General features: G+C 37.8%; 1 protein-coding gene across 10 annotated transcripts in view; it reads right to left on the bottom strand.

Moving 5' to 3' along the window:
• The window catches only part of FOCAD (focadhesin), a 319,932-nt gene that overhangs the window by 226,356 nt on the left and 67,292 nt on the right, over positions 1-26,284 (bottom strand). For all 10 annotated transcript variants that reach the window (XM_021063120.1, XM_021063095.1, XM_021063125.1 and 7 more), the window contains 5 exons: positions 22,868-22,969; positions 15,365-15,569; positions 11,488-11,694; positions 5,533-5,620; positions 2,226-2,428 (listed from right to left, as the gene is read on the bottom strand). In XM_021063120.1, coding sequence (XP_020918779.1) covers positions 2,226-2,428; positions 5,533-5,620; positions 11,488-11,694; positions 15,365-15,569; positions 22,868-22,969 — 805 coding nt within the window. The remainder of the gene's footprint in view (positions 1-2,225; positions 2,429-5,532; positions 5,621-11,487; positions 11,695-15,364; positions 15,570-22,867; positions 22,970-26,284) is intronic.

The raw sequence follows: 26,284 nt of genomic DNA on the forward strand, positions 1-26,284 counted from the left end.
GAGTTCCTGTTGTGGCTCAGTGGTTAACGAATCCGACTAGGAACTATGAGGTTGCGGGTTCGATCCCTGGCCTTGCTCAGTGGGTTAAGGATCTGGCATTGCCGTGAGCTAAGGTGTAGGCTGCAGATGCAGCTCAGATCCTGCGTTGCTGTGGCTCTGGCGTAAGCTGGCGGCTACAGCACCGATTAGACCCCTAGCCTGGGAACCTCCATATGCCATGGGAGCGGCCCAAGAAATGGACAAAAAAAAAGACACAATTGAGTAATGCTAAAAGTGCTTGGAAAGCAAAGGAGAGTTAGTAATGAATTCTGACTCAAGGAGGCTAAGAATATTTGGCTTGATCTTAAAGAATGAGGGGGATAGGCAAAGGAGACAAAAGAGCATTATGTGTAAAAGCAAAGATTCAGGAAGAGACTTGAAGAGTTTGGGGCAGGTTAAATTTATAGGTATGTTTGGAATATAGAGTCCAGACAGGTGCAGAAGAAAAGCCAACAGTAAACTGTGGCTTAACATTTTTAAAAGGCTGACCATATATCCATTTAAAGCCTCCAAAAAGCACACACTATTATCAGGAAGACATTTATACCCTAATAGTATTCCTGTCTCCTCCCTCTTCACCAGCTGCTGAAGAGAAAATCCAGCTAGTAGTGCTGATGAATAAGATTCACACACACCTGAGCAAACAGTAAGCTGAGTATTCACACATCAGATTGAGGGTGTCCTCAGTAAATACTACTTACGATTTAAAAGAACAGAACTCTCAGACATACTGCCCTGTTCCCCACCCCCTTTCAGAATCCAATTATTATTCTACTTTGGCAAATCAAGAGGGAAGGTAAAGGGCTATTAGATAAACTTCTGGCCATAGTTTGTAGTCCCATCAGAGCAGATGCAACAACTTCCTTCTCTTAATGCAAATCAATTACCTATTTCAAGTTTAAACGTTTTACTCAAACAATTAGGATATAGGAAGTTGTGGCATACATTCGGTTTGCCTACTGGCTAGCTTCTGTTTGCTCAAACAAGGAACATAAGGAATTCCTAACAATGCCTGGACTTTTGCTGCTAGAACATTTAACAATACACTACCAGAGGTATCTCTGCTTTTGAAGATAAAATAACTGTGGTTCTCGCTTGCATTTGTGGAATGCCTCTCTCTGCGGAGACGTAAGATGCTTTACCAGTTTTATCTTCTTTAATTCCCATTCAATCCCCATAAAAGTCATAGCTGCGAAATAATACTACATTTTACAAAAGGTAAACCTCAAACACTGAAAAAGTCTGGCGAATGTAGGCCTAGAGCCCAGCCACTAACCAGACACTGACAATTCTTTAACATTATTCTAACAGAAACAGTGAGACGGACAAAGCAGAATGGGCTAAGCCTAGCAGGCAGGAATAGGAATAGAGTATGACAGTCCAAATGAAGGCAGCAGAGTAGGGGGAAACACAAGGGACATCAAGAGCCATATACCAGGGAACATGGCATCAGGTGCCATGTTCAAAAATGAAGTCTTATGGAGTTCCCGCTGTGGCACAGTGGAAATGCATCCAACTAGTATCCATTAGGATGCAGGCCAATCCCTGGCCTTGCTCAATGGGTCAGGGATCCAGTGTTGCCATGAACTGTTGTGTAGGTCGCAGATGCAGCTCGGATCTAGTGTTGCTGTGGCTGTGGTGTAGGCGGGCAGCTGTAGCTGTGAATCAACCCCTAGCCTGAGAATTTCCATAAGCCATAGGTTCGGCCTTAAAAAAGGGGGAAAAAAATGAAGTCTTACTTCTCACAGATCCCAGAACTTCTAGGCCACTGAGATTTCCCACTGTGGACTGCTACAGGTCTAGAAATACCGTGCCCTTAATAACAATATGATGAGAAGCAAAGGGTTCCATGGTCAGATTATGTTGGAGAAGCACTCAGTTAAACAGAACTAGTTCCTTTTCTGCAAGATTCCTTAAGACCTCTAACTACTAATATACCCTGGAAACTCAACAAGCAAAAGCGTTTATACGGTATTTCTAAAACTTATGTCACAGCAGAAGAATATACTCTCACATCCAGAAGAATATACTAACATCTACACCACTGCCTGACAGATGGTAAAATTCAGTGACATAGTTTAAGCCCAAAAAAGATATGTCATCAGAGGGTGAGATTATTGTCAATGACATAAGTCCCACATTAACAATTAACCTTTATTTAAGAGAAACAACAATGAAGTCATTACCTTTTGGTGGTCGTCTCTGTAAGACTCTTGCTGTACTATTTCTAAAAGGTTTAGAGCCAACTGCTGCCTAGAGGGTCCTTCTTCATCCGTGGATATACAGTCTTCCAAGGCAGTAGAAGATAATATCTGCAGAACGGGCATCACGAGCAGCAAAGATGACTTTGGGATTTTCTGACCCTCAGCAGAAGAGAGAAGCTTCAAAGCTAGTCATCAAAACAATAATTCAGAGTTTTTAAAATTAATACTACAGTCAAACAAAATGCTATTTTGTTTTAGAGTCCTATGCAAAAAAAAAGGTTTTCTTACCCTTTTACAATTGGGTCAGACACATAACTAAAATGATAAAGTATCCTTTTAGAAATAAAAAGAATATAAAAATTAATTCTTCTCTAAAAAAAGCTGTTCAGTATATATTTGAAAATTTGATGATATTCCTAGAGAGAATACATAGCATTTGTCAAAAAGTAAAATCAACTCGTTTTTAGGTCAATATGAATGTCTTTAAAATTCAATTCAACTTTTGTCCTTGTAGCCTGTCAGATCCTCTGCCCTGAACAACAGGGCCAAGATACCACAAGGTTCTTGATCTGTGGATAATAAGACCAACACGTGTGCTTCTCTGACAAACCCAGCTGAGAACAGTATTAAGAGATGCAGTTGTAAACAGGGTAAAGCAGGGCTGTCCCTCAGGTGTAACTCGTAAGAAGCAAGTCACCATAGTCTCCAAGTCCATAAATGGCAGAACAATCCAACTTAGGTTTGTTTTTTTTTTTTTGGTCTTTTCTGTCTTTTTAGGGCTGCACCCACAGCATAGGGAGGTTCCCAGGCTAGGGGTCGAATTGGAGCTGTTGCCGCCGGCCTATGCCAGAGCCACAGCAATGCCATATCTAAGCCGCATCTGCGACCTACACCACAGCTCACAGCAACGCTGGATCCTTAACCCACTGAGCGAGGCCAAGGATCGAACCCTCAGCCTCATGGTTCCTAGTCAGATTCATTTCCACTGTGCCACGACAGGAACTCTCCAACTCAGTTTTATAAATGGTTCTTTTTTTAACATAGAAACTCACTTTACAGAACAGAAACACACATATAAGAACCTACTAACATGTACAGTCTACTCTAAAACTATGAACAAGAATATACTTTTTTCGCAGTTGTTGAAATGAATGCTAGTTTACTAAAAGATGCTATTTGTAGGTTTCAGAATGAGATTATTAAAGTATTTTAAACTTTTACACTAATTCCCCCACTATACCAAAAAAAAAAAATTCTATAAGCCTTAAATCATGTTAATAAATTATCAGTATTATACTTTCAACCACTTGGAAGTTAAACCTAAACATGGTATGAAATACGAACACATATTACTCCAACACTACTAATTATACTTTTTGCCTAAATGTTAGTCTTAACCCATAATTGTTTGAGTTACTGTGAAAATCCATTATCTTTAACAAAACAGGAAAAGAATACAATACAAATATTTCTATATTTTATATTATAAACCTTCCAAGCATTTTTATAAATTGCTATTTACAATCAAGATCAGTATTAATAATCAAGAAGCATAACATTTTATTAGTGCTGTGTATTTTTTAAATTCAAAATAATCAATATTTTCTGAAGACTCTTTCCCAATATACTAAACAGCAGTTCTTTACTTTTCAACATGACATATTGGCTCAGTAGTTTTTAATATTGTTTATTCAGTCTACCTAAGGTAACTTAAATCAGAGACATTGGTTTACAAAAGAAAAAGTCTTCTCTCCAACAAATAATAAAAGAATTGGAGTGTTTGATCTTGCATCATCCTATTTACATGAGCCATGATAAAGGACTGTAGCTTCAGATTTAGAAATGTGGTTTCTCTAGGGCCTTGATTTTTTTTTTGGTCAAAAAAGCAAGTAAAATCCACATACATGATATATCCAAAAAAGACAAATTTAGAGACAGAAAGCTTTACATTAGCATTTTTCTGGGGCTGAGGATTAACTGTAAATGGGCACAAGAAATTTCAGAGGGGGGTTGATGCAAATGTTCTGAAACTTAATTGTGGTGCTGGCTTCAGGACTCTAAATTTGATTTAAAAAGCATGTTACTGTACACTTGAAAATGCTGAAATTTCATGGCAAACAAATTTACCTCAGCAAAGCTGTTTAAAAAAGTAAAACTACAGCTGTCAGAAGTAAGAGCACTGGAAAATTATACCAATAAGAGGATGCCATGCGCACTGCTGTAAGGAAAAACAAAAAAAAATGGCAAAGGCAGTTCAGAAAGGGACTAGGGAAGAGGGCACAAAGAGCAAAGGGCCAATAAGCAAAAACAGGGCAGGAATAAAAGCTCTTAAAAGAGTCAAAGATCCCCTCCATGTGCTAAAGCCATTTTCAAGACAGACTGTAAATGAAATTATGATGAATTAAAATGCCCAGAAGAATGAGCTGCACAATCGGTACTTAGCTCAAGCACTTTTAAAAATGCAAGTGGGAACATATCAGTATCTCAAGGCATCAAAACATATATATCACAATTTAGGCATGGATTATACTGGACTAAATAAAGCAAAGCGGCATTAACATAAAAGCTGCATTTTAAAGGAATGGACTTGTTTGCCAATCTGCCAGATCTGGCAACTTGATTCTTTTTTTTTTTTTTTTAAACACAAAGACCTTTTATTTTTTTATATATTCCTTATCACGTTATTCTTAGAACATTTTTTGGTGCCTCCCTTTAGCCCCATTCCTCACTTTTTTAAAAATAAATATTACTGCACAGTCAGAAGAATGTTATCTTTCATTTGTTCCAAGTTGGTTAATAGAATAATCATAAATTAAGTCTTGTTCAATGTGTCACCAGTTTTGAAGGTGACAGAGGTTTACAGAGTTTGAAAGGTATACGGATGTCTAAAAACAAATACAAAGCCTAAACATTTATTTTGCCTCAAGGGTTTTATGCTGCTGAATCTCAGTTTACTGTATAACTGTGAATGAGCTGACACGGCTCTTCAAAATATTTACCAATGTCACTGCTATGAAATTTAGATGATAATGTCCTAATGAACAACTGAGATACTTGGTAAATTATGGTATATAGAACCTTGCACAAAACACCTTTTTAGATAGGAAAAAGAAAGGTCTATTTGACAATGACTAAACAGAAAACTTCCAGAATGGAAACTCGAAGTATACAGAACTTTATAGCATAGCATGATATAAAATTCAAGTGACTCCTACCAACACCTGTGTTATATTTACACTTCATGCCTATGAGTGTATTTTTTTTTTTTTTTTTTTTTTTTTTTTTTTACCTAGACTTAAGATTGGCTTCTGTTGACTTGCTGGAGTCTGTAGAAGTAGTAAAGCTATCCCAATTATGACTGGTTCAACAGGAAAATCCTAAAAGAAAAGGGAAAAAAAGTAAAGAATTGAGAAAGTTTCCATAGCCATGGCTTTGTAACATGTATCCAGGAAGAGTATATTTAACGTGAAATATTATAAACCTATAATACGAAATTATTTAGAGTAAGCCTGATCTACTAAAGAAAGAAGTGTTGAATGCCACAGCAGTCACATATAAATTCAATATGTTATCATATCTGGCCCAAAAGCAATAAACTATAAACCAAATTAATTTAGAGGGAAATCTTGTAATTTTCAAAAGAGTCGATCTTTGCAAACCCCTAAAAACCACCTGAAATACTCAATATTTCATTTCTGGAAAGTAGCTCAATTGTCTACCTACCTAATACAGACATGATTCATCTATACAGCCTACATAATAAATTACACTTAAAAGGTTTTAATAAATCATGTTATGACAATAAAAGAAACATTAGTGCCAGAGAAACAGAGATTATTTTTAAATTACAGTAATTTATTAAGTATATTTAAATGTGGCAAAGCAATAACCATAGAAACTTAAAGCCATTAATTTCACCAAGTACATAAATGAAATGAAAAACAATAAAGGAGATGTACATTAAGTTCTAATAAGTTCTAATTTTATAATGCCAAGTGGCATAAAAAATTATTTGAGGTTTCCAAATAAACATTAACATATTGTGAAACTAAAGAAGAAAGTTTCAGCACACTTCATTCTGAAATTTTCAGAAGTGCTTGCAGATCAGAAATATCTACGACTCATGAGGATAGGCAAAAAATAAAAATAAAAAAGGAAATGTGAGGTAGAGTCACATGTTAAAGAAACACTTGAGAGAAAGTAACTTATTCTAACACACTGAGAAGTTATCATCTTGGAGATGCTATCGACTCTGGCACAAATTAATGAATATATATCTCCATCTTAGTTATAGCAACTGAAAAGTGAAATTAAACTCCAAAATCTTCCATTGTGCTCATTTATGGACTTTGAAAAACTCACAGAAGAAGAAAATTAATGTGTGGATTTTTTTTAACAGAATATATTCCAATTCATGTCTTGGGGGCCTATATTTATTAATTGTTTTGAAAAACAGTTGAAATAATGAAGCAGCTGTTATCTATTTGAGAATAACAAATGCATTTTGAAACCACTACACTTACAGTATACACCATCACATCATCGTTGCTATTATCTTTTCCTCAATTTCATTTAAATTCTGCATGTTCATTTTAAAAAATAACCAAACAAAATTCAGCAAAGTCATTTAAATTTCAAATTTACTAGCTACCTTGAGGATCAGACACAAAAGAAAGTATTACTTGTATGAATGCTATCACTGGAAAGCCTCTTTCACACAGGCTATCACTGGGGGGAACATCAAGTAGCTTCTCTGGGTTCTAAAACGGACTAGAAGCATTTTAAAGGAATGGAACTTAAAGTCAAGTTAAGGCTCAGCAAGTTAAGAACCTGACATAGTGTCCATGAGGCGGCGAGTTTGATCCCTGACCTCAATCAGTGGGTTAAGGATCACGAGCTATGGCATAGGTTGCAGATGCAGCTCAGATACCGCCTTGTGGTGGCTGTGGCATAGGGCAACAGCTGCAGTGCTGATTTGACGCCTAGCCTGGGAACTTCCATATGCCTCAGGTGTGGCAGTAAAAAAAACAAAACAAAACAAAAAGAAATGTAATGGTAGAGGATTAGACTGGATGATCTTAAATTGATTACAATTCTGAGAGGTTACAAGTTTTTTTGGGTGATTGATTTTTTTTTTTTTTTTTGTCTTTTTGCCATTTCTTGAGCGGCTCCTGCAGCATATGGAGGTTCCCAGGCTAGGGGTCGAATCGGAGCTGCAGCCACTGGCCTACGCCAGAGCCACAGCAACGCGGGATCTGAGCCGCGTCTGCAGCCTACACCACAGCTCACTGCAATGCTGGATCTTTAACCCACTGAGCAAGGGCAGGGACCGAACCCACAACCTCATGGCTCCTAGTCGGATTCGTTAACCACTGTGCCACGACGGGAACTCCTGGGTGATTGATTTTTAATGAACACCTGAGAACGGTACTATTTAATGAGGTCTTCTAATAAAAGCCTATGTTGGACAACTCAATAGCTTCAAGTACTACAGCTATTGCTACAGTGACTCTTGCTTCCTACCCCAGGCCACTGGGAGATCCCTAAGTACAGGGAAATTAAAGCCCCATAGGCCATGGCTTGACAAACTGGCAATAGAAGCCCTGGGATAAATGCTCCCCCTTTATTCTGGATCCTCCTGAAAGGTTCTAAGACATTTTCCATGACACTTCTCAACATATTCTGTGATAGCGAGCAACTGGTTGCTTACGGCAGTGCCAACTTGACAGTGCTTGTACTGCCTCTCCCATCTTTAATACTTCACTCTTCTTGTCTCTTTCCCACCTGCTGCCTGAGATCACACCTGCAAATGAACTCCTGTTGCATAAGCCTTTGCCTTTGTGGAAATCTAGGTTCTGCTTTTGCGTTTAGGGAAACTCGTTGTCTACTTTTGGAGGAACCGAGGCTAATTCAGGGCCTATCTGGAGAAAAAAAGTAAAGAAATGCCTTTATACTGGACCATAGATGTCACAGGAGTCTTAACGACAGCCTGCCCTTGAAGTCCACATTTTTTTGTCCTCAATCCAAATGAAAGGTATCACTGAGCATCACATATACCAAGCACTCAGTACATATGCTGGCCCCAAGGATGCTGCTGTGAACAAGAGGATGAAAAAGTATTATGTGTGTGTGTGAAAACAGGTATAAGAAAGGCTACATCAGAGGTATCTGTGGCAGACACAACAAAGATGGCAGCCTAGCTCATACAATCCCCCATTGTCATGTCTTTGCTACTTATCCTGTCCTCTGCTTAGAGCTGAATGATCCAGCTGGGCCAATCAGATCATTTTTTTCTAGGAACCTGAAAACTTATATTGAGACGCACAATAAAGAAAGGTGGATGGCACTGGGTCAACTGACGGCAATGTGTTAGGGAACACAGGTTCCGAGCTTAGCAAAGCTAGGCTGTATAGTGGCTTCACTGCGAGAGCTACCTAGTCTCCGCAAAATCAGTATCATTTTCTGTCAAAAGTACGTATAGTTCACTTGAAATGGAAATCACCTTAAGTTATGATCATTCAAATAAGGCTAAAAAGAGTTCAACTAAGACCAAATCCACTGAAACTAATATAGTCTAAGAAATACAACCATTTTCAGTGTGCAACAAAACAAGTCTGATATAGGTAGAAAAAGAACAAAGGAGGTTAGAAAAACTTATGTAATATTTGAAGTGACTATCTAGCTGATAAATTCAGTGATACAGGAATACAAGTAGAGCCTCAAAACAAGATTGATTTATTCCATTTCATTTTATTTCAAATTAAAGTGTATACAGGCCTAAAGGATATATGTTTGCAAATTAATTTTCCCAGGTTCTGTTTTTTTACACCTCGAAAACACTAGGCTAGAGCTGGGGACAGGAAATTTCATACTACAAGTACTTTAACAGTTCTACTTATTTTTACTTCCTTCTAAAATTGTCAAAATATTGGGCAGAAGGAAGACACAATATAAATATGATCTTCTCTCATATACACCATTTCAGTGTTCTAAATGAAAGTATTCTATAATTCTATATTAAAATATTAAAATCAAAAAATACTTTAAAAATTAGGATCTCCCACTGTGGCACAGCGGGTTAATGATCCACTGTTGTCTCTGTGGTGGTGCAGGTTCAATCCTCAGGCCAGAGAGTTCCCGTTGCAGCTCAGTGGTAATGAACCCAAGTAGTATCCATTAGGACATGGGTTAGATCTCTGGCCCTGTTCAGAGGATTAATGATCCAGCATTGCCATGAGCTGTGACGCAGGTCACAGATGCAGCTCAGATCTGGCACTGCAATGGATGTGGTGTAGGCCTGCAGCTGCAGCTCCATATCAACCCCCAGCCTGGGAACTTCATATGCCCAGGTGTAGCTGTAAAGAAAAGAAGAAAAAAAAAAAAAATCAAGGGAAAGAATATCTCAAAAAGGAGAATGGTCATCCATCTCTTCTGCTTGTTATACAATCCATCAAGCCAAACTTTCTCAGATTTCTCTTTTTCAGTGTACTCCAAATATTAACAAGTCCCTAGAGTTCCATCCCAAGCCTTGTCACATAGTCCATGGTTAAAACTCCCACGCCAAAGTAGGTGTCTACAAATCTATCCCTTTAGCCTAAACTTCTATTCTGAATTCTAAAAGTACATATCCAACTACCTATGATTCATACATATTTCAAACCAAGCATATCTAAAACTAAATTTATCATCTTCTCTTCAACATCAGCTACCATTTCTCAAAATGAATGGCATCATCCATTCTCGCAAAATAGAAAGCTGAGACTCTCCCAAGGACCTTCTCCTTGACCATGTAATAAACCACAAAGACCTATTGATTTCATGTCCTATATTTCTCTTTTCCTGCTCTCATTTCCCTAATTAGCTCCTTGCTATGGACTCAGATCCCCTCCCTACCTAAATATATATGTTGAAGCCCTAACTACCAATGTGATTGTATTTGGAATAAGGAAGTAATTGTTAAGTGAGGTCATAAGGATGGGGCCTTAACCCGAAAGGATTACTGTTTTTAAAAGAAGAAACAAAAGAGAGCTCACACTTGCTTTTTCTCCTCCGTGTAAGGACACAGTGAGATGGCAGCCCTCTAAAAACCAGGAAGAGAGCCCTTCCTAGGAATCAAATTTGTCAGCACCTTCATCTTGGACTTCCTAGTCTCCTGAACTGTGAGAAATAAATTTCTGTTGTTTAAGCCACTCAGTCTATTATATTTTGTTATGGCAGCCCTAGAACTCTAAGACACCCTCTTCACTTCCTGCCTTATTAGTGCTACCCTGCTCTAAACCCTCCACCACTCTCCTGCCAGAATGATCTACCACACACAAAAATATGAGGGCACCTATTGCTGAAAGCTCTTCAATAACATGCCACTGCCTAGAAGATAAAATGTATGCTCATTCGTGTGGTATGGAAGACCCTTCATGACAGGCCCAGCCTTATCTTCTACACCTTAATCCTTTGGCAACATTCAACACTTTTTTTTCTGAATAGGTCATGCCTGCCTGCTCTCTCATGTTTCTGTGTTTGGGCACATGCTGATTCTGCAGCTGGAATGCCTTCCCAGCCTCTGATTTGCACGAAGCAAACTCCTATTCAAACTTCCTCAAATCTAAACTCAGGTCTACTTCCCTTAAGTTGTGCTCCCATCGTACTTTAAATATATTTTTAAAATAAAAAGCACCTACCTTATTGTACTACAATTATTTATTTGGATGTTTATAATCCCTTGAGGTCACGGAATGGCCTTTTCATCTGTGTAAAGTGACCCTTGAATAATACATGGGTTTGAACTGCGTAGATACACTTATACACAGATTTTTTTCCAAGAGATATGTATGTACTACAGTACTACACAGTCAGTGGCTGGTTGAATCAATGGACACAGAACTCTGGAGACGGAGGGTCAAATGTAAAAGCATACATGTATTTTCAACTGCATGGAGGACTGACAACCCTAACTTCCACACTGTTCAAGAGTCAACTGTATTCTTCTATAGGGTCTGGCAATACTTGTGTTCAACGTGAATAAACAAAAAATGCACAGGAGCAGACCCTTAACTGATGCTCCAGAGAGTATTTAATGACTCAGTTTTATAATAAATGCTAGTAGTAGTAGCACATTAGTATTATGATCTAATAGCATGAAATCAATATGCCTTTCATGTACATAAAGTAAAAGAACACACCCAGCCCACTACTCCAGATTCGCTTAAGTAATAACTCACATATCAAAATTTCTTACTATCCTTACCTCCCTCAGAAGCTCAACACTGTGTTCTAAAAGGTGAATTAAAGATGAGCATTCCCCAGTTATGTTTAAGCTGACTTCAGAGACACAGAGCAGCTGAAGGGTCAGCTCGGTAAGTTGAATTTTCCAAAAACTGGGATGACGCAAAAGGCTTAAATATACTTCTTCAATAAACAGCATCACTTCTGTTGTCTGTATCATATCTTTTATCTGTTTGGAAAAAAAGCATTGTATGATATTAAAGTAATACACAAACCAAAGGATAATTTTAGCTTATATAAGACATCTACCAATAAAATATTTTTCCCTAAACCTATAAAGACTTAAAATAGAAGAAATTTATGTAACTCAGAGAGAGTTAAAAAATACAACTCTGCCTTCTCCTTTTCTCACTAACCAAAACACAATTTGCTACTCTTTTTGTTAGTGCTGGCTGGCACAAACTCTTTCCATTTATTTTTCTAACTATTCTGAGTGTAGATTTTTAAAGACAAATTACATGACAGTGCCAACATGTTGAAGGAAATTAATTAAAGTTAGTTTTGAGTTGTCCAAATGAACTCTCCATTCTATAATTACAACATAGTTACCTAGAAGAAAAGGGTTAGCATGTTATTCTAGTGCACGGCTAAACCTTTCATCTGCAAGAAATTTGCTCAGACAACCTTACATGAGAGCATCATTTCCACACTTGGCAGATGCAGTGAAAGACCATATTCAAATGGTAGAGTGTCTTCTCAACTGGCTAATGTATTAGATAGGAAGGACTTGGGTGCTCTTGAAAATCCCAATTCAATTCAAACCCAGCTGTTCTGATAAAAATTCTGGAGTTAGTACTAAGGATATGGTCCTGCTCACAGACACACTGGCATTTCCCAGAGATTACAAACAATGAACCATCTGCTTCAATCAGGAGCCTTGTGTCTGTTAAATTCATCAAGAGGAAAGCCTACAGTTGACCAGCTGTACCTTTCACCAGTTGTTACCACCATAATAACCCAAAATGACTGTACATTTTACACAGAGAGAAAAATTAATTCCCAACAAACAAGATGAAAAAAATAAGCTATTAAAAGATCAAGGGGGAGGAAACAGCAGAAAATACTAAATTATAAAAAATAAATGTGAAGAGTCCAGTAGTTAAATCATTTTACTCTTTTGCAAATACAAAATGGGAAAGGCAAAAGGCCATCAAGAAAAGAAAGGGATTAAAAATAAAGCACCAAGTTTATTTAATAATATATTTCCCTGAGTGCAGTTTGTTGTACATACTTGAAATTTTCCATAATAAAAAAAAAATTGAAAGACAACCTCAGCAACTTAGCATTAAAGTCTCTCTAATCTTTAACATTACCAAAATTCTTAACAAGAATACTTTGGAAGTATGGTTTATATTTATGTAGAAATAGATCATGCACAATGAATAATATATGAGATGACAAGGGTCACAATTAAAAAGAAAGAACTAGTGAGGCCAAAGTCAATAGTTGAAGGCAGGTACGTTCAAAAAAAAAAAGATATAACTCCATAAATACAATATGGAAGAACAACTGGAATGAGAAGAAAAAGGAGTTTCACTGACTATCATCTCATTGAAAAATGGGTCAATAGTGTGATAGCTATTTCTAAAGAAAAATTTTAATCACTATGATTGTATTGAAATGCTCACTATTGACCAGACCACATCTACAGTACTGCATTAAGCTCTAAGAACATTTCGTAGTAACACATTCTGAACACCAATAAACTAAAGAATTCCTTCAAAAAACAGTGAAAAGTCAAAACCATTTGTGTGGAGAAGTAAAGAAACTGATGAAGAAAAGAAAGGAGGAAGGGAGTAAAGGATAAAAGGGAAGAAAAAGAAAAAACAGCACAAGACAGGCTGCAGATAGGCTTTTTGAAAAGCTTATTTTGTTTTGTTCTTAGAAAGTGGGGACTAATGGGTAACCTTAAGAAAATGCAGGTCAATTAGAAGTACTTGCTAAAAAAATAAAATAAAATAAATGGTTGCCTTGCAAAATAGCATGCTCCTTATTACTAAAATAATTAATCATGGGATATTTGTCTCTTAAAAAGTATAAGAGGGAGTTCATGTTGTGGCTCAGTGGAAACAAATCCGACTAGTATCCATGAGGATGCAGGTTTGATCCCTGGGCTTGATCAGTGGGTCAGGGATTCGGCATTGCTATGAGCTGTGGTGAAGGTCAGAGATGTGGCTTGGATCCCATGTTGCTGTCCTGTGGCATAGACCAGCAGCTGTAGCTCCAATTAGACCCCTAGCCTGGGAACTTCCATATGCCACTAAGTGTGGCCCTAAAAAGAAAAAAAAAAGGTATAAGAAATACCTATAATCAGTGGGAAAATGGATCACATTGCCAGAAAGATCCCTTCCAACTCTCATATTCTTCATTCTAATAAAGCTGATTTGTTATGATTAAATGTCTTTATGTCACTAGTTCCACTCTTTCCAAATGATGGATCTCTTTTTTTCTCACCTATCTCAACTATAATAACAAGCCACAGATTCCTAGAAATATCCCACAAAGCTCACTACTGGAAGTATTTAGGCTTGTAAATATAGGTTGAGGAGGATGAAGGCAAACATCTACCAAAGAGCACAGAAGAGAGTAATGCAAACATGGTATAGAAAAATGTACCCAAGTTCAAGATGTTTTGCCTATACATTGCTTTAATGCCCACACAAAACCAAAGCCACAGGAGAATTCACTTTTTTAGGCCTTAATTACAAGAAAGCCTATTTATGAGTTGTAAAAGAGTCACTCTAGTTACTTCTTGCAAACACAAACTTAGGTCATTTGTGACCTCAAGGGATCACCTTGAAAAATATTCACAGATTCCCTCCATCAGCTAAGCAGCATGGTGCTCAGATTCTAGGCAAACAATAAACCTAGACGGTAGGAAGGGATAAATGAATCACTAAAATCATGACATGCTGGCAACTGGGGAAAATTTTTTTTTAATCTGCAGTTATTGAGATAGTGGCTCAAATTTCTCTCTCCCCTAAACTCTCTAAGCATTTTATCCATACCTCTCTTAAATATCTTTCATCCATCTACTTTGAATTTATAAGAATGTATACACTTGTTTTAGCTCCCTTACCAGACTGTGGGCTTCTCAAAAGCAGGATCCATCAGGGTCACCACATAAGCTGTAAGGGGACTTGCAAAAATCGGAATCTGGAGTTCCCGTTGTGGCGCAGTGGTTAACGAATCCGACTAGGAACCATGAGGTTGCGGGTTCAGTCCCTGCCCTTGCTCAGTGGGTCAACGATCCGGCGTTGCCGTGAGCTGTGGTGTAGGTCGCAGACGCGGCTCGGATCCCGCGTTGCTGTGGCTCTGGCGTAGGCCGGTGGCTACAGCTCTGATTCGACCCCTAGCCTGGGAACCTTCATATGCCACGGAAGCGGCCCAAGAAATAGCAAAAAGACAAATAAATAAATAAATAAATAAATAAATAAAATTTTAAAAAATAAAAAAATAAAAATCAGAATCTAGCCAGCACTCAGTTGGTCAAGCCCTCCACCCTGAGGGCTGTATTTGCCCAGAGAGACACCTTTTTCCAACTTCCACAAAGAGAATTTTTCCCCCCTTATAACTTTCTCAGTGTCCAGCATAGGAGAAACTCAATTTAAAATTATCCCTAAGAAGTCATTCTTAAAGTTTTCATTCCTACTAATTTTAAAATGGACTATGTTGATTTCTATTTCTATAAATGTAGTTAATTTTGTATATATTAAAGTGAAATCTAGATTGGTTTCTTTCATCTCCAAAACCCTGCAGGTATTTCTAGAGCCAGTCTTCCAAGTCACATAGGTTCTATTTATGCACAAAAATAAGTGAAGGTGGAGGAAAGGCCTTACCTGCAAACATGGAACCATGTTGCAACACAGTTGAAGTATCTGCTGTTCCAGTATTGATGGTTGTTCTTTGTCACAGAGAACCCGGGGTTGAAGTAAGACTTTGAGCAGAGCTAGTCGGAGCTTAGCATATTCTTGTAACTGGGATGGTTCACAATATAGATACCATAGAAACGGTGCCATTATTTGGATACATGAAACTTCTGACCTGAAAGTCATGTAGTGTATAAGCCATTAAGTTAACAGAGTACCAAGCAAGTAAATGTCAAACATCAACTTAGAGTTCAACATCTCACAAACCATGATACCACATTCAGTGTACCTTTCTTTCACGACTCTTCCATTCCACTATGACCCATCTAAACCCATTCCAAATAGTTCTTTATACTCTGGGGAGGATGACTCAACACCTGGAGACCATAAGCCTGATGCCCAGGACTAAGAGGGTCCCTATTTGCACACAGAATAGCATCTACATCCCCAAAAACAGTCTTTAATGAACATCAGTATCATCTGAGGACCTTTTTAGAGTTAAAGATGTCAGGATCCATTTTCCAGGAGTATGACACAGGCATGCATTTTTATTTCATTTTATTTTATCTTATTCTATTCTATTCTATTTATTTGATTTTTCAGGGCCACACCTGAGGCATATGGAAGTTCCCAGGCTAAGGTTCGGATCAAAGCTACAGCTGCCAGCCTACACCACAGCCACAGCAACACAGGATCCAAGCCGAACCTGTGACCTACACCACGGCAACACTGGACCCTTAACTCACTGAGCGGGGCCAGAGATTGAACCCACATCCTCATGGATACTAGTCAGATTCATTGCCACCGCAGCATGACAGGAACTCCATGGGCATGCATTTTTAGAAAAACCTGACAGATGGAGCTCTATGTAAAAACAAAGCCGTAAAGACATCCCAACAAGGTGATGACAGCAGTTAACATTTACTTGTCAACTTGTTAACACTTACATGAACAAGTTACTGCATTTTATACCTTTAAACTCAATTGATCCTTACCACAACCCTATGAAATAAAAAAATATTATCCCATTGTGCAGATACAGAAGCTGAGGCAGAGAGAGGTGAAGTAATTTGTCAAGTCCTTCTTCTTAAGTTCTTCCCAGTCAAAGGAGGAAGACTTTACAAATCTTTCTAATCTATTTAGATTTCAAAACATCCCAATGACTCCAAGTCCAAAGACATTAAAATGCCAGAATAGGAGTTCCCGTTGTGGCGCAGTGGTTAACGAATCCGACTAGGAACCATGAGGTTGCGGGTTCGGTCCCTGCCCTTTCTCAGTGGGTTAAGGACCCAGCGTTGCTGTGAGCTGTGGTGAAGGTTGCAGACGCGATTTGGATCCTGCATTTCTGTGGCTCTGGAGTAGGCTGGTGGCTACGGCTCCAATTCGACCCCTAGCCTGGGAACCTCCACATGCCGTGGAAGCGGCCCTAAAAAAGGCAAAAAGACAAAAAAAAAAAAAAAAAAAAAAAAAAAGCTAGAATGACCTTTGAGATACAAAATTTTGATCATGGCATTAATTTCTTCAAAGAGTTTAGCTTAAGATAAAGTACTTAGTCCAACTCAAAACTGTCCATAATTTGGCCTTCACTTATCTTTCCAGTCTCATCTTTTTTTTTTTTTTTTTTTTTTGTCTTTTTGCCATTTTCTTCGCCTGCTCCTGCGGCATATGAGGTTCCTAGGCTAGGGGTTGAATCGGAGCTGTAGCCACCAGCCTATGCCAGAGCCACAGCAACGCAGGATCCGAGCCGCGTCTGCAACCTACACCACAGCTCATGGCAATGCCAGATCCTTAACCCACTGAGCAAGGCCACGGATCGACCCCACAACCTCATGGTTCCTAGTCGGATTCGTTAACCACCGAGCCACGACGGGAACTCCACCAGTCTCATCTCTTGCTCCTCTCCACTCCCCACTTAACTACACTAAACTTCTTTCAGACCTTTAATCAGGCCTTCTGAGCTTTCTTCTCACTTGCTGTTCCATCTACCTGTAATACTCTCCCCTCTCTCCCTTTCCTGTTCTTTCTAATTTCTATCATCTTTCAGTTCTCCCCTTTAAAATGACTCCCTGAGGGCCTTCCCTGCCACCTAGCCTTAGTCAGATCTCCATTATGTGTTTGCACATGATAATGACTTTATTGTCATTATTTATTTATGCCTTTTTTTTTTTTTTTTTTTTTTTTTTTTTTGCTATTTCTTGGGCCACTCCCGCGGCATATGGAGGTTCCCAGGCTAGGGGTCAAATCAGAGCTGCAGCCACCGGCCTACGCCAGAGCCACAGCAACGCGGGATCCGAGCCGTGTCTGCAACCTACACCACAGCTCACGGCAACGCCGGATCGTTAACCCACTGAGCAAGGGCAGGGACCAAACCCACAACCTCATGGTTCCTAGTCAGATTCGTTAACCACTGTGCCACGATGGGAACTCCCTATTTATTTAATATATCCATCCTCTACCAGACTATAAGCAAATGAGGGAATGGACTATGGATTCCTTTGCTTTAACATCAATAACTGTACTCATCAGGCCCTCAAAGAGATACTCAGTCAATCATTAGGTTAACCAATTCATTTATACTGCTATAGTTTTATAATTAGCATACATTAATATATATCATTTAATTTTTTAAATTTTTCATATTTGTTGTATATGTTATTATTAGATAAGATTAAAGATGAGCCAGACAATATCTAGCCTTAAGAAGCATGTAGTCTAACAGGGACAACCAGCTCTGTTTCTGGACTAAAGGACAGAAAATGAAACCTACTAAAAGAAAAGTATAAAATGCAATATTTTTTTGAGTAAACGGCATTTGAGTTACGCCTGACAGCATGATTTTATAATGCATTCCATAGCTATGCAATTTCAAAACACCATTAACATTAATAAAAGTTTAAAAGTTACCAAATTATTAAGATTTAATTCATTCATTCATTCATTTAGTCACTTGATAAAACTGACTGAGTTCCTACAGTACAATTATTCACTCTTCCATGTGCTAGAAACAACACAAGAAACAAAAATATATTAAATCCTTGTTCTGATGCAGCTCACAATCTGAGGGTTTTTTCCTCATGAGCACAAATATTTACAGAATCTATAAAAACAAAAGGCCTTTTTAGGTCATAATTATTAAATCAAACATTTACCATCCACTTTAGGAAAATTAAAAAAAAAAAAGAATGATGTAGATGTGGTTAGAATACAGAGCATAAGTTTCCAGAAAAGAGATTTAAGAAATACTGCTTCCTCAGCTCTAATAATGTATTCCTCAAAGGATAAATACTATCCAGATGTCAAGAATATCCATGAGTAGCTTATCAGTTTTCTCCCACTTTGAGATGCTGAAGATGAAATAAATGCAAGGTTCATACAAAGAAATATATTTCCAAAATAAATGCAAGGTTCATATAAGGAAACATATTTCCAAAATGCTGTTATATTTGACATCACAAGCGTAATGTTGAGCTTCCTGAGGACAAATACTCTTTATAAATCTCCTTGGCTTAACCTGTCTTAATTTTAGATTTTGCATTTCCTATGTGGTAACTGATGATTTACTACCACTGCAGTGGGTTATGAAATAGGGCTTAAGGAGAAGAGTAAAATAATAAAGAGATAACCTGAAATCTCAAAGTGATTAAGAATGTTTAAAAATGGGAGTTTCTGTTGTAGCTCAGTGGTAACAAATCCTACTAGTAGTCATGGGGATGCCAGTTCAATCCCTGTCCTTGCTCAGTAAGTTAAGGTTCCATTATTGCCATGAGCTGTGGTGTAGGTCACAGATGTGGCTGTGGCATAGGCTGGCCGCCATGGCTCTGATTCAACCCCTAGCCTGGGAACTTCCATACACCACAGGGGCAGCCCTGAAAAAAAAAAAAAAAAAATAGCCAACATCATCAACACACAAGACTGTCACATGTGTGTTCAGCATGGAGGGAGAAGCAGTGGGAAAAGACTTGGGATGAGAGTCAAAACACTGAGGTTTGGGGCCCAAATCCACCACTAATTAGGAGATGACCTTCAGCAACTCATTGAATGTTGCTCTCCTTAGTTCCCTCATCCGAAAAACTATGTGTTAGGCTAGATAACCTTAAAGTACCTAGGCTGAAGACCATGACATCATTGCCAATTTACCCAACTCTCAATTCATAAAGGCTAAGTCTTAACATCACAAGCCTTCTTCAAATGCGTGCAGAATTTAAAGAACCATGCCCCTGCAAAATCTAGCATGAAGATACATTGTCATTTTAAGACATCTACATTTTATTAAAAATGAACCCAAATAGCTATTCTAATCAACAATTTCTAATGTAGAAAGAGCTAGAATACAAGCTATCATCACAATATTTTGCTTCCTTCCTATAGTGGTGAATCACCATTTTCATTCTTATTAAATTATCAAGCTTCCTTCATTACCTTCTAAACAATAACATAAAAACTACTAAGTTAACTTATTCTAAAATTAAATCTCAGAAAACTAACAGTCTGTTGAAAGTGCAACAAGAATTATCAATTTCATCCTGCAAAGAACAGTCTCATAATACAACGGTAGAAATGAGACAACTGAAATCATTCTTCGCAAATAAATAGAAAATAAACTTAGAACTTATAACACAACTTAGAACTTAGAACTTATAACACCTCAGAATTCAAGTGAAAGGAATAAATCAATAGACACTTATCAACAAATAAACCAAAATCAATTAATAATCTTTTCTCCTTAGGAATATTTGGACATATGTCATTAAAAGAACTACTTCCAAATGCCAATGTAATACTGCTTTTAAATGATAATGACCAAAGGTAATTTAATTACTTGCTGACTAACTAAAGCACTGGAGAAGAGAGATATCTGTAAGGATTATCCAAAACAAGCTTAATAATAAACTTGGCATATCAGCAGGAGCATCTTTCATTAAGTATCCCAATCTATTTAAAGAAAGAAATTTCATTAAACAAATGTTTATAAATTTGTTATTTTTGCTTTCTGACATGGACAAAGACTTTTTTAGCAAATATTAATATCCTATTTTTGAAAAATGCAGTCCTAGGCGAGGGACGAGAAGATGATAATGATCTTCATGATATTTAAGGTATTCATTCAGTTGTTACATAGATTCTTCTGACACATCTCTTTAAAACATACTAGAGCATTATATCCTGCCTAGAAATTCCATCTAAAATTGGAGTTACAGACTCAGAAACTATATTCTAAGAAAATGTATCTGTAGGATATTGTAAGACCTTCAAGAGCAAGAAGACATGAATGTAGCTAGTGTATAAATGTAACTTAGGCATTGGATTACCTGGGCAATGATACCTTCCTATCATGATATTATATCCTAGGAGAAACTCTACAACCCACTGCCCGGGCCCCATCAATCTATGGGCTTTGTGTATGTACATACATAAATTCAACATTTATAAAGCACCTAAAAAATGTGACCAGAATTATTAAGACAAAGAATAATGACACACAGCCCCTGCCCTCAAGAAAGTTTCACAGTTAATGGAGCAGAATAATTATAAGACAGTGTGGTAAGTATAATGATGTTAGAAATCACAACTGAAGCTATTAAGGGACATCTAATTCAGCTGGTGGTAAGTAAACACTTCCTAGGAGAGTGAATATCTAAAGACAGATTTAAAACAGAGAAATTAGTCAAGAAAAGGCTAGGGTATTAGTTAAAAAAGGGCTGGGATGAGATTCAAGAAAGGAAGGTAGATATTAATAAGCAAAAGCACAGAGGCAAAGGAATAGCACAGTTTCCTATGGGAACTAAAGCAAGTCAATGTACTGCTAGATACACAATTCATAAACTATGAGGTAAAGATAGGAAAAAATAAAACTGGTGAAATGGGTAGGGACCATAATCATACAGAGAGCCTAGCATGATGTAATAGATTTTAACCTTAGCCCAGGGATGTTCCAAATATTTCAGAAATTAAACTATCATTTTCTAATAGAAAGCTTCCATAAGATAACAACATGTTAAAAAACAGTCCATAAAATCAGCTGAAGGGTGAGAGGGCATATCCATGCTTAGCCTACACACTAAGGGCAGATGGAAAATCACAGTTGTTAGACACAAGTATAGGTAAACTAGATAGTTGGTAATAATATATACATACTACTGTATAAAATAGATGACTAACAAGCACAAGAAAATCTACTCAAAAGTTTGTAATAACCTATTTGTGAAAAAAGAATGGATATATCTATATGTATAACTGATTCACGTTGCTGCACACCTGAAACTAATGTAACACTGTAAGTCAACTATGCTTCAATAAAAATTTTTTTAAAGTTATGTTTAAAAAATAAAATAATCAACAAGGACCTACTGCATAGCACAGGGAACTCTACTCAATGTTCTGTAATAACCTACATGGGAAAAGATTTTGAAAAAGGATGCATATATATGTGTAACTGAATCCCTTTGCTGTACATAACACTGCAAAATCAACTAGACTCCAACATAAAAAGGAAAGAAAAAAAATATTTTTAAAAAGAAAATCACAGTTGTGGTGACTTAAGCAAGGGAGTGATACAATAAGATCTGTTTTCCTAATATGTCATCTTGTTGGATGCTTAGAGAACGGCCTTGAGCAGAATGAGATGGGAGGCAGAGATGCCAGTTAGGAACAGGTGGCATCAGCCACAAAAAGAGATGACCACTTGAGCCAGTGCTATGGTAGTAAGGTCAGAAGAAAGCTATGAGGACCATCAGAGGCCTTGGTGAAGCTAAACTAACAACACATGGTGGCGGCTATTTGGTCCTAGTTGGCAGTACTGCTTCATCTCAACTGGCATTGGTTTCTAATGGAGAGATTAACTTGCTAATTAATTTCCAGAGGGAAAAACTTGTTTACCATATGTACCAGGTAGTAGTGTACTGAAAATATATATATATATATATATATATATATTTTTTTTTTTTTTTTTTGCTTTTTAGGGCTATACCCATAGCACGTGGAAGTTCCCAGGCTAGGGGTTGAATAGGAGCTACGGCTGCCAGCCTACGCCACAGACACAGCAACGCAGGATCTGAGTCATGTCTGCGACCTACACCACAGCTCATGGCAACACCAGTTCCTTAACCCACTGTGCGAGGCCAGGAATCGAACCCGCATCCTCAGGGTTCCTAGTCGGGTATGTTAACCACTGAGCCACTAAGGGAACTCCATTTACTAAATATTTCTAATCAACATTCCCAACTAATCAATGCCTGGCTTCTTTAATAGTGGCTTTTCTCATATTCAGTATTTCAACAATCAGTAAATCTGGCAGGATTTTTTATCTCTTACTCTTAAAAAGAAAATAGAAAACTGCTGCTCTAAGATATTTCCTTTCTTCAAGAGAAAACACTACAGTCAAGGCAGCTTAAAAAAAAAAAAAAAAAAAAAAAAAAAAACTCTAAAATCAGCATATACAATTTCATCTCCTTCATCTATTTCACGTTACATTACCTTTCAGGGCATTGTTGGAAAAAAGCTGTCAGCTGCTGTAAAAGTACTGGCCAGCAATCAGGTCTGTGTTCAAGCACAGTGATCAAAGGCTGAGGATGGTTTCTGGAAAACATAGAAAAGTCACATTGGAAGCTGTCATTCTAGGCCTACAGATTCTTAATATGCAAATATAGCAACAAAAAAGGCACTACTGTCTAGAAACTTTTTTCCAGGATTTGTAATTGTCACAAAACTATCCTTTTTTGCATTTGTTGCAGAGTTGGCTCATTAGAACTATTTTTTTTCCTTTATCTATTTTCCAGAAAACAAAATAAACCTGAGTCTTAGAGACATAAATTTGACAGCAGATTCTGCCATTTAATAGCCCTATAACTTTAACCAAGCTCCTCAATCCAGTAGCTCTCTCCTGTCCATTCTCTTGATGCCTTCATTCTTGGAAATCACAGGCTACCTCCTCCTCCCGCTGATCTCGTTCCAAACCTGGAAGGTCCCATTTCCTCTAACCTGTAAGCATTATCTCCCCTTCTCTGTTCCCACTTACTCCATTCTTCCCCATATATGTCTCTGTGTCCCCCTAGTATACGTAAGATGAGGAAAAGAAAATATTTCTTCCACCTCAAATAATAAACTCTCCAAACTAAAAATTCTTGAGAAGTTCCTATTGTGGCCCAACGGGTTAAGAACCCAACTAGTATCCATGAGGATGCAGGTTCGATTCCTGGCCTCACTCAGTAGGTTTAAGATCCATAGGTCACAGATGTGGTTCAGATGCCATGTTGCAGTGGCTGTGGCATAAGCCTGCAGCTGCAGCTCCAATTTGACCCCTGGAACTTCCCAGCACCTGGGAACTTCCATATGCTGCAGGTGTGGCCCTAAAAAAGAAAAAGAAAAAAAAAATTCTTGAAATTTCTGTTGAACAAGGACAAATCTTTTTATCTGGGCTACATTAAGATACCTAAAAGACTGCATAAAATGAAAGATCTGAAATGTAAAGGAGTCTGAAATAATGGAGTTAAAAAAAGAAAAAGAAAAAAGCAGAAACACAAATTATTATGAATAATTCAAAAAATCAACTAGAAACTGTAAATCCATTAGCTTTTTAAACTATGAAGTATTGTATAAAGTTTTCAGTAATTATTGATGTGGCTTTTTCTTCCAAGAAAAAAATTTTTAAAATTCAAAATGCTGGGGCTGTGGGATGGAAATCCTGTGAAATCAGATTGTTATGATCATTATACAACTACAGATGTGATAAATTCATTTGAGTAATAAAAAAAAAATGGAAAGAAAAAATTAAAAATGCTGGAGTTCCCATCGAGGCTCAGTTGCTGCGGGTGTGGCGTAGACCAGCGGCTACAGCTCTGATTCGATCCCTAGCCTGGGAACCTCCATATGCCATAGGTGCGGCCTTAAGACAAAAAAAAAAAAAAAAAAAATTAAATGTTATTTGAAAAAAACTCAAACCATATAGAAGCATCAATCATTTTATATATGCTCTTCTTTTTTTTAATGGCCACGTCTGCGGCACATGGAAGTTTCCGGGCCAGAGACTGAATCCAAGCCTCAGCTGTGACCTATGCCACAGCTATGGCAATGCCAAATCCTTAACCTACCTGCCAGGCCGGTATTCACACCTCCACGGCAACCTAAGCCACTGCAGTCAGACTCTTAACCTACTGTGCCACAGCAAGAACTCCCACTCTTAAATCTTAATATTTAACCTAATAATATAGCACTAGCAATATTAAAAAAACAAAAACTAAAAGACCAGACCATCAGTCACATTCAGATGATTTTTTAAAACTGCCATTTTGGTGGCTCTCGAAATATGATTGCCTTACCAGCAATATGCTGACATCACCTGGGAACTTGTTAGAAATGCAAATAAATTCTCAGGCCCCAGCCCAGACCTAATAAATAGCTCTCCGGACAACTCCAATGCATTGCTATATAGCAGTGGTTCTCAACCCTGGTTGCATGTTAGATTCATCTGTGGAGCTCTTTTAAAATATCAGTACCAAGGCTTCAGTTATATTGGGGTTGCCAAGAGTGGAGCCCATGCATTAGTAATTTTTAAAAACTCTTCCAGCAATTCTAATGTGTTGCCAATGTTGAAAACCACTACAAGTAAAAAACCACAAAAGAGAGAGGTTAGGAGTTGGGAAGTTTTCTGATTTTTTTTATTTTTTTCTTAAACAGAAAAGTATGGCAGATCCATCACCCTGGAACACTCATGTTAAACACCTCTCCAACACTACTACACAGTTTCTGGGGTATATTAACACAATCTTTTTATTTTCTCCTCATCCTCACCTAATCTATCAGACACTAACTTCTCATGCTGGCAGCCTCCTGTTTGTTAAAGCACAGGCTATTTCTGACTGATCAGATTACTGCCATTGCTAAGGGATCACTCCAAGCAACATTTTATGCCAAAACTCAAAAATCCTATCAAAATCACATTTCCAAATTCCAAACTCTTTGGCAGTTAAACCTATCTAGAATTTGCTTCTGCTCTACTTGCTACAGTTATTAAGAAACAAATGTTACAAATCCTAAAAGCCTCTGGGCTAAGTCACATCAGCTGAACTTTGTAGATTATGAATTCAGTAGGTCATGTTCAAGTAAACATGAAGAAAAAAGGAAAGAACAGCAACTGTAATGATGCTAGCTATAGGTTTTCCTTCTAACAAGCACCATATTGAAAGGAGGAGCATCAGATAAGACCAGACATTAATCCTCTAGGTAATGCTGGTATTCATGATGATTTAAGAAGAAAATCCAACAAGTTACCACACTGTTTTTGTGTGATCATAAAGCACTTAAGTGCTTTTCAATATTCCTCCCTTGTAAATCATCCTACCCCTTCCTACTCCTCACATTCCCTCAAAAAAAAAAAAAAAACTATTAAGAATCTACCTCCTTTTTAATAGTTTTGTTTATTAAATCAGATCATCATGGCTGTGACCACAGCATGCAGAAGATCCAGGGTTAAGGACTGGATCTGAACCTGTGCCACAGCAGCAACCCGAGCCACTGCAGTGACAACACCAGGTCCTTAACCTACTGTACCAGAGGAGAACTCCATGGAGACAGTAATTTTAAAATAGGATTAGAAATGATGCATATATAGCAAACAATTCTATTATAATTTAGTTTCTACTTCACTGAGTTTGTGGGATCCACTCAAATTTTCCCAAGCTTTGTTGTTTTGTTTTGTTTTGTTTTTTTACCTGCGGCATATGGAAGTTCCAGGGCTAGGGGTCGAATCAGAGCTACAGCTGCCAGCATAAGCCACAGCCACAGCAACATGGGATCCAAGCTGTGTCTGCAATCTACACCACAGCTCGCCACAATGCCATATCCTAAACCCACTGAGCGAGGCCAGTGGATCAAATCCACATCCTCATGGATACT

The sequence above is a fragment of the Sus scrofa genome, chromosome 1 (assembly GCF_000003025.6).
Source record: "Sus scrofa isolate TJ Tabasco breed Duroc chromosome 1, Sscrofa11.1, whole genome shotgun sequence".
NCBI classification, from domain to species: domain Eukaryota; kingdom Metazoa; phylum Chordata; class Mammalia; order Artiodactyla; family Suidae; genus Sus; species Sus scrofa.